General features: G+C 35.9%; 1 protein-coding gene across 2 annotated transcripts; it reads right to left on the bottom strand.

Annotated features, from left to right (window-relative positions):
* Window positions 1–1022: 1022 nt before the first annotated feature.
* Window positions 1023–8657, bottom strand: LOC143877964 (20 kDa chaperonin, chloroplastic-like). Of its 2 annotated transcripts, none has more exons than XM_077380321.1 (6): window positions 8525–8657; window positions 8084–8257; window positions 4872–5051; window positions 4190–4345; window positions 2896–2973; window positions 1023–1347 (listed from the first exon to the last, which is right to left on the bottom strand). In XM_077380321.1, exons 2-6 carry the CDS (start codon window positions 8249–8251, stop codon window positions 1174–1176), a joined length of 756 nt encoding a protein of 251 aa, XP_077236436.1. In that variant the 5' UTR covers window positions 8252–8257; window positions 8525–8657; the 3' UTR covers window positions 1023–1173. The 2 variants fall into 2 exon arrangements, with proteins under 2 accessions (XP_077236436.1, XP_077236433.1); XM_077380318.1 differs by having other exon boundaries at window positions 8444–8604.
* Window positions 8658–9902: the final 1245 nt, after the last annotated feature.

Below are 9902 nucleotides of genomic sequence, written 5' to 3' on the forward strand. Positions count from 1 at the left end.
GCGGCTAGGGTTTAAAATTTTGCTTTCGGTTGGTGCGGAAATAGAAACAATTCGCCTTCAGTTACAGTATCCATAGAAATCATGTAAAATCACAGAAAAAATATGAAAACAAAAAGATAGAATTTTATAACAAAACTTCACTTCAAGAAATACTTTAATAAGCACAAATACCTACTTAGAAACCATCACCCAAGAAAAATAGGCATCCATGACGGATTAATAGTACCGAACATTTAATGACGTGCATTATTGTGCAAGTCTAATAATTAAGTAATGGCCATGAACCCCAATACCCCTTCCCACCCCCACCCCGACCCCACAATAACGGGAACACTGGGCAACTTTAACGCTTTTTGACGTCAAATCACGTTAAAAGAGAGGCGAATGTGCATTGCGGGTGGGGTGAAAATATCACCGCCCTTGAGTAAATACTATAATTCGCATACGATCTATATGAATATTAATCCACAATACACACCACATTTTGCATGCAATTCATATATATATAGTTATGTAACATCTAATACCGCTAATGCACTTACAATTTCAATTACGATATCGTTGCGGTGAGGATGAAAAAAAATTAAACTATTTCACTTCAGTGCCGAAAGAAATTTCAAACCATACTTACAATTGGGTTGTTGTACGGGTCAGCCTTCAGTTTTATTTAAAACACTCAAAAATTATTTACCTATCCATTAATTGTTATTTAATTTCTTAAAAAGCAAGAAAATTTGGGTTTCATGGAATTTTTTCACCCCCCTGTAGGAGTAATGCACCCCACTTGTAACTTTATTTGACGTAAGTTACTCACAATCATGTTAAAAAGGAGGCACATAATCCTATAGGGGGTGAAAAATCATCTCTCTAAAACAAACCATCGAATTATTCAGCAAGTCCAGCTGATGACTAACAAAACTAATCTCTTGGTTTCTTTCTTTCAAACTGCTATTAGAGATAGAGAGTTGTAAATAGTTGTCAACTAATTAGAAAGATACTACCTGCTTTTCCAGACCTTGAACTGCTTTTAATAAAGGAAACTCAATTTTTCTAAAGCCGAAACATCCATCATTCATTACATAAATGTTAAAAAACACATCCCTTGTTCCTGAGACAACTCTGCCACAACATTGAGTGAAGCTACTACATGGGCAATAGGCCAAAACTGGTGAACTAGGAGAGCACAGCCATTACATCTGAGACTCTCAAAGCTATGTAATCAGAACCGTCACTGCCCTTAAAGTCATTCCCCGCATATTTGGAGTACAAAACGGTGTTCCCTGCAGAAACACTCAGTGCCTTCCTGTTGCCCTCCTCATCCAGAGGACCAGGTCCAACAGCGATTACCTGCAAAACATGAGTACCCACAACTTAATGAAATCCTATATAACTACAACTACATCCATAGATTCTAACACAAGCCAGTGTACATATGTTTACTGCATCCATTTAAAAAAAACAAAAATATGTTTACTGCACAGCTAAAACTTCTTCTATTCACAACATTCCAACACCTATTACACAATGGAATCATGAACTTCGTCTAAGAAGAGGAGAGGACAAGACTTCTTGCTCTGTTTTATCTTTGGAATGAGTTGAGGTCCTTGAGGAGCTTGTGCTTGTTTGGATGTAGATAGTATTTTTTTTAGAAATTATTTTCCATGAAAATGAATTTTCCACCATTAGGTAAACTCATTTTCCATGACTCTTTCCACAAAAAAAAAAAAAAAAAAAAAAAAACTTGTTTTTAAGAAAAGTTGCAAGCCACAGGGCCCTCATACTACAAGACCCTCATACTTTATTTTCCAGGGAATATATTTTCCAAAGAAAATATTATTTTCCATAATTTTCTTTTCCTTAGATCCAAACATCCCCTTGAATCATCTCCTATTGGGGAGAGACAACCAGGCATAGAGGATAAGGTCTGTCAGGATGCTAAATCGCGGAAAAGTGATAAGGTGGACCCACATGTGGTGCATTAAACTATTTTCCCTTTTTACAATGTGAAATGTTCCTAAGTCCTAACTATAAAAAGAACTTCTAATTATTTGATTGGTCTATATGTTATACAACATCAAAAAGCACATGGAAAGCTATAAAGTGACCAAAATTCAATGAAAAGAATAGAATAATGATTGATTTTCCCAGATGCCAGAGCTTCCACTGGATCAACTTTGTGTCACAAAGAGATTTTAGCACATTTTCAAAGTCCTAAGAAGATATCATTTCCGGCTTGATTCTGGTAAAATCAATAATACATGTCAAACCAGAAGCCACGATATCCTTTTTAAGAACTTAGATATCTATATTCAGGATTGCTAATATCTAAAACAAGGTGAGTATATTAAGGCTAGAAGTTCCTGGAAATAACAATCCATCAATAAATTAAGTGGCTAAACAATTGCTAACACGTATAACAATGTGAGCATGTTAAAGCTATATGTTCCTGGAAAAAATAACAATCCGTCAATAAATTAACTGACTAAACTTCAAAAAGCACATAAGGAAAGGCCAGGATTACTTAGGCTTTCTTTAAATTCCATTCAGATATCTTGACATGCATTTTTTTAATGGTGTCTTGATATGCATTATTGGGCTCCAAATCCTCTATATTAGAAAATGAACAAAATAATGCTGAAAAACCAAATAACAATCCGTCAATAAATTAACTGACTAAACTTCAAAAAGCACATGAGGAAAGGCCAGGATTACTTGGGCTTTCTTTAAATTCCATTCAGATATCTTGACATGCATTTTTTTAATGGTGTCTTGATATGCATTATCGGGCTCCAAATCCTCTATATTAGAAAATGAACAAAATAATGCTGAAAAACCAAACAGCCGAATAGAGATATAGAGAACATAACATCATTTATAAGAGGAAAATGATCATACCGTCCCAATGGAAGGTTTTTCCTTTGTTGCCTCCGTTAACAACAAGCCACCAGCAGTTTTCAGTTCAGCTTCAGCAACCTGAAAAATCAAGCATACAGTCTTATTAACAAAAAAAAAGAATGAAAATAGATTATATAATAGACAACTTAGAGATACAAAGTGAAGCAATAATGAATCATGCTAGCCACTGGATCACCAGTAGTCCTCTAGTGATCTGTTCACCAATATGGGGCATCTAAAGATCCAACCCTCATCAAAGAAAATAGACCGCACCATGCCAGTAACAGGATCAGAAAAAGTGCCTCTGTAGTCAACAATTCACAATCTATTTTCCGTGCCACATACTGGACAATAGGCATGATAAAATCCAAGGGAATTCTAAAAATTTGGACTATTGAATTAATTCCTGTAATTTTATTTGTTTTATGCATATATTCCATGAAACTCAAGCTAAGCATGATAAAACACAAGGGAACTCTAAAAACTTGGACTATTGAATTAATTCCTACAAGTTTATTTGTTCTATGCAATTATTCAATAAGACTCAAGCTCCATGGCCACTGAACTATCAGCAGCTGTATAATCTCAAAACATTAAGTAGTTCTTTGAATATTACAGTTCCATTGGTATTATAGAAAAGACCACACACCCATGTCTTTCTATAAGTAATTGGTTCCCGCAATTATTTCCATCAGAATCGAGGAAAGTACCACACACCCATGTCACTCTATAAGTACCTTTGTTCCTGCAATTATTACCTTGAAAATCAAGCTTTGGACCAATGAACTAACGTTACCAGAAACATGGGTCCGATAGCGGTACGAGACCAAAATGCAGTATGCTCCTTCCCTCAAGAAGCTGTATTCTACTATAGAAGTATACTACATACTCACCAGGCTTTTTAACATTGTAAGCTTTGCTGCAATGTGTCTCGTAAGACATCTCTATCAAGTGGTATGTTAGTGGCAATTAATGCATATATCGCTTGGTATGCCAGACCAGTACGAATGGCAATTAAAAAACCCTCAATCTCCACCTTTTTTTATTAAATATCCCATCATCCCTGAATCAGAGCAATTTTGGGAATATTATCCAGTTTCAAAAAATAAGTATTTGGGGAATATTATCCAGTTTCCTAAAAAAACAAGCATTTGTTGGGGAATATCATGCAGAGGCTCCAATGTTTAGGGTTACCGAGCTGAACAACACTTGACCTTTTCTGTTTCATTTGCTGGAGTAGAGTTGTCCTAGAGATTCAAACTGAAAATATGCTTTAGAGAGGAAGGAAACAAACCTTGATCAAAACACGATCGTTCAGAGGCTTGAGATCTTTGACATCATCCGTCTCAAGAATACCCACAATGTCATCCTCCTTCAATATAAGATGGTTAGATCCATTGAACTCCACTTCTGTGCCTGCATATTTGGAGTACACGACCTGTGCACCAGTCTATGAGCAGACAAAAAGCGCAATATCAATAGGATGTACTCCAACAGAACTACATATATAATGAAACGGTGTGTAATATTATATATCCCATTCATGTTATCCAAGAAACAACGAGAAAGAACAGACAACAATTTTCAGTACATATATTAGAGATTATGTGATCCTTTACAAAAGGGTGGTGATAGGACACATTAGCATAAAACAAGTGTGCAAAACATTAGTTAGAAACTTAAAATGCATTTTGGGGAGAAAGGATCAGTTGATACTTGAGAGATTCAGATGAGTAGGAAATTCAATGATATGGGAATACATGAGATGAGACAAGCTGAGGCATAAACAGAACCAGAAAAGCTTATTTTTGAGAAAGCAGGACAAAAATAACTATCAGAGGTTCAAGCCAAATATACATGGCTGCTTAATACATTTACTTTTTACCAACGTCCAACACCGGTCCAAGCATAGAGAGTCTCCCAGTAATATATTAAACAGAATGTAGTAAGAAAATAGTTTTGATCCAAGTATTCACCTGGACGCCGATATCCACCTTGGTCTTGCCAATAGTCCTACCCTCCCCAATAGCAACAACCTCACCTCCTTGGGGTTTGGTTTGTGCAGTTGTTGGAAGCAAAATACCTCCAGTGGTTTTCTCCTCAACAGTCTTGATTTTAACAAGCACTCTATCACCCATTGGCTTTAAGGAAGTGTACTGCAAGATGTGACAATTAATCAGCACAATGTAACAATGGAATGAAAAGAGAACATAGTCTGCAGTTCTCAAATTACAGTTCCACTGGGAGCAATCACATGCATGGGGAAGAAAACACAAATGTAATGAAAGATAACCTCAAAAACTACTAATCTCATAAATAATATACTCCAATAAATTCTAACCATCAATATCTACACAAACTTAGTAAAATCATCCCGTGAAACATTCCAGGAACACCATTTTGACTCTTGAATGCCCATGGATAATTGTATGACTTGTACATGAATGCCAGCTTGCTCACAACTGGGTGTATCGACATGTTTTTGCACCATGACAAGTGAAAAAATATCTATTATCGAATACATTGTTTACTTTCGCTCTTATCTTTAACTCGTATTTTGTTAGCTCTTCTTTAACATTTGTTGTTATCCCCCTCCGCTAAACCTAAAACCCTAAACAATCTCTTCTTCCAATATTATATTCATTGTATCATGTCGGTATCTCTTTCTCGCTGCATATTGGAGACTAAGGAAAACTAGATTAGATTGATCAATGCAATGTTATTTGATTATTTTATATTTGTTTTTGGGGATTTGCTAGGGACCATCGCAAAAGGCATTTCGCGGACCGGCTGTTGCATGGGTGCTAAGCCACCTCGGATGAATTAAATGACTCAGACAAAATCTGTTGAAAAGTTAGCCTATGTGGCTGCTCTCTCATGCAACAGTTGGTGCGCAAATGCCTTCTGCAGTGGTCCCTAGCAAATCCCTTGTTTTGGACTTATGATGAATACCGTATTTATCTTGTAGCAAATTATGATTAGTAATCAATAATTTATATATATATATATAGAGAGGAAACTGTTGGTGAGCTTAAGCTCACCAAACTTATGGTGAGCTAGCTTGCCTAATCACATGGGGCCCCACTTTGTTTGGATGATCCAAACCATTCATTTGAAAGTCCCTTACATAGATGGGGGGTGTACCAAAAATCAGCTCCATAGGATCATCCTAACCCCTCCATTTGTGGAGGACAAAAATGGACAGACACAAATCTGCCCCATTTTTGTCCTCCACAAATGGAGGGGTTAGGATGATCCTATGTAGCTGATTTTTGGTACACCCCCTATCTATGATAAGGCCTTGCAAATGAATGGTTTGGATCACTCCCCAAAATGTGGGACCCATGTGATTGGGCAAGCTAGCTCACCATAAGTTTGGTGAGCTTAAGCTCACCAACAGTTTCCTCATATGTATATATATAGACAGACACGCGCGCATATGGGTGTGTCCTTGTTTCTAGATTTTTCGGAGTTTATCTGACACCTTGTATCCATGTCGACACTCGACAGTGTTGACGCACAAATTTTTGTCAACAGATCATAGCCAAATAGAAAGCTTAATTCTAAGATTTATTAGTTTGGTAAATGAATACCGTATTTATCTTGTAGCAAATTATGATTAGTAATCAATAATTTATATATATATATATATATATATATATATATATATATATATAGAGAGAGAGAGAGAGAGAGAAAGAGAGAGACAGACACTCGCGCATATGGGTGTATCCTTGCTTCTAGATTTTTCGGAGTTTATCGGACACCTTTGTATCCATGTCGACACTCGACAGTGTTGATGCGCAAATTTTTCACAACAGATCATAGCCAAATAGAAAGCTTTGCAGTAGGATGGATGGAACTCAGCTTATAGTAATAATAAGTTTAAGTTAGCACCTAGCAGAGCTCCAAGAAAAATGAATCCAAAAGATTTCGCACTGAGATCCGTGAAGAGTTGGAAAACCGGTACTTGCTCAACTAGAAGAAGTGAAGAACCCATGCAACATAGCGCAGAGAAGGAGTCGGTCAGGAACATGGGCTGCCGATCTATAAGGTATTGAGATATTGGAATTTCATTTCTCACTGGCCATTGTTTCCTGATCTCATAGGTAATCATAGTTATCGACTACAACAGTGTTACATCAATTGTCTCGAATTCAAATGCTTCACTGCTTTCTAATTTCATTTTGAAGCCATTTTCGATGCCATCGAAGCATGCCCTTCGGGCTTCTTGCTTAATGCCATTGTAATAAAGAATGCAACGAATTACAATATTGAAGTCAAAAAAATTTATCCAGTTCATCTACAGGAAAAAAATATATAAGGATTTGTAGTGAGCGAAACAATAACTATGCTCAAACAGAAATTCAGATATGGATCCAATGAGAATACGTTTTTTTATATTAAGTGGAATTACTATCACAATGTTGATATATCAACATTGATCTAAAAAAATGATGACATGTTAACAGTATTTCAAATGCTTTTAAAAGCATAATTTATTAGATTTATATTAAAAAACCCACGAGAAGAAGAATATGACAAAGAAAAAGAAGTGACATACTTTCATTGTCTGCAATCAAAATTGGGGATATGATCCCTAAGATTTTGTAACCATCACAAAGTTGCCACACTAATAGTAATTCAAAATCCTTTTTTCGAATGGTAGCAAATTTCATTTCAAAAAAGATGACCAAGTCAGTCATCCCAGAAAGTACGAGGGTAATAGTAATTCAAAATCCTTTGGAGCAATATTAATCTGTAAATGAGCATCATACCTACTGTTTTTGTTTTCTTAATTTTTTTTCAAATCATATATTTGATCCATGAACCATCCACATGCAATAAAAAAAAGGCTAATTACAGAAAAATCACACAGCAAGCTAAATTACACAAATATTAATGTTAACACATCAGTCTTCTCCAGAAATCCAAGGTTATCTATGCATACATTCACGGATTTCATTCAAAATGTGAATTAGAATATCACAGTAAATATTTCCCTTCTTAAAATTCCAGTTATTATGCAAACCAGCTGCACAGCCTACAGTATGTAAGGTTTTCGTCGATTAAAAAAAAACCCAGTAAAGTTCCCAATGAAAACCTAGTTCAGTCTCAGAGACAGAAATCCACAAATCTAAATATCAAATGATGAGAAAAACTGAAAAGAAAAAAAAAACAATAATACCTTCGGTGCAACGACGGTTGCAGCCTTTACAGAGAGCCCTCGAAAGCATCTCTGGTTGAGCCCAAAGCTGCAAGGGACCACGGAAGAAACCCTAACTGTACGGAACCCTTCGAATAAAGGCAAGTTCCTGCTCGTAAGGGAAGAACCAGTGATCTGCACAGTTGCCATGGATTCCTGCGAGAAAAAAAGTTCCAGAAAATCAAAAGGGAAATCAAGATCGAGAAATTAAACGGACGAAAAAGAAGAGTAAAATCCCTGAAGCCAATGAAAATTGGGTGAGGTTTGAAGGGAAAACCAGATTAATTTCGGAAACCGAGCGAGAAAAATAAAAAGAAAGTTGAGCAATCTATAGAAATGAACCTGAATTAGAAATCAATCGAAGAGTAAAATGAAACTGGATGGTGGAAGGAAGCGAAAAGGATAAAACCCTAAAAACCCTACCTTTTGTTGGTAGGGTTTTATCTGTGATTATAAGACGCTTCTAGAATGTTGTGGAGGGTTTCCAAAACGTTACTGATATTCGCATACATGTTTTTAATAATTATAGAAATTCATCTTGTCTTTTCTTTTTAATTGGCTTCTCGGTGTTTTTTGGCAACAGTAATAACATTTGAATGCTGTTTATACTATAAAAAGGACAAAATGGGTTTGTGCAATTATTGGTGGTGCCAATATCAGCAAGAGAAATATTGGGTCATAAAGCATTACTCTTCTATATAATATTGGGTCATCGAGCAATAAAAGCAAGAAAGCATACGCCATTTTCTACAACGATACTAGTGTTTTCAACGCCAGCAAGTAGCAACTGAGCATATCAACAACAAAGCCCAAGATAAACCAACACCCCACTTTCATAAACCAGAAGTTCCCAGTTAACAGAACCAAATCAACTTGAAGCGAATGAAGTTCCGTACGCCTACGAGTGCACAAACACGGTTTAAAGAAAAAGGACCAATTAACAATGGGGGACAAACATTAGGCAAAATTATCAACAGGACCATGCTTTTCAAAATTATCAACAGGGGACAAAAGATGTCTTGTCAGTAAAAGCTGAACGAAAATACCCTTTGGCATTTGACCTTATTTTCTCCCTCTTCCCTCTTCTTTTACTTTTCCATTATCACCTTTTTTTTTATTTTTACCCTACTAGTCATCTTCCTCTTTGTTTAGCCACCATTGTTGCTAGCAAATCTTGAAAACTTGAATGTTGAGTTCTTACCGTCTATCTCTTTGTATTTAGGTTTTTTTTTTTTTTTTTTTTTTTTAGGGTTTTGCATTATTTTTCATTCATTTGTTTCTGATTTATCTTGTTTAGGGTTTAAGCGATTTATTTTTTAGGGTGAGTTCTGGAGATAATGCATGGATGGCTTCACTCTTTTTTTTTGGAAGACGAGTGGTTGTATAAGAAAAAGTTGATGTAATACATGAATAGATGGCTACACATTTTTTGATTTACTTAGATATTTTATTTTTTTTGTAATACACAAATTGGAATGTAATACATGAAGGCATGAAGCACATTCAATGAAAACAACATCAATTTCTTTTGTTATTTCTATGAGCAGAATTAAAATACCATTAGAAGAGTTGCTATAGGCAGGGGGTTTTGTAGCAGAAGGGGTTTATCAACTCTTTGGAAGGGGTTTAGTAACTCTCAAAAGTAGGGTTACCAATTTTCGAAGGGGCTTATCAAGTGCTTGAAAATTGGCCGAGGGTACTAGAGTTTTGGAAGAGGGTTTTCAAGTATCTAAGATTGGGGTTATCTAGTATAAAAAATGTGGTTACCAATTTCCGAATGGGGTGATCAAGTCCCTAAAAA

This window comes from Tasmannia lanceolata, unplaced genomic scaffold (assembly GCF_043159265.1).
Source record: "Tasmannia lanceolata isolate RefF3 unplaced genomic scaffold, GAP_Taslan_0.1 ptg000005l, whole genome shotgun sequence".
Taxonomy (NCBI): domain Eukaryota; kingdom Viridiplantae; phylum Streptophyta; class Magnoliopsida; order Canellales; family Winteraceae; genus Tasmannia; species Tasmannia lanceolata.

Coding starts and splice junctions, on each gene's coding strand:
- LOC143877964 (XM_077380321.1), bottom strand. CDS start 8,251: ATGGCAACTGTGCAGATCACTGGTTCTTCCCTTACGAGCAGGAACTTG. Junction 2,974..4,189: donor ACGATCGTGTTTTGATCAAG/GTTTGTTTCCTT, acceptor TTGATTTTTCAG/GTTGCTGAAGCTGAACTGAA. Junction 1,348..2,895: donor AAAAACCTTCCATTGGGACG/GTATGATCATTT, acceptor CATGTTTTGCAG/GTAATCGCTGTTGGACCTGG.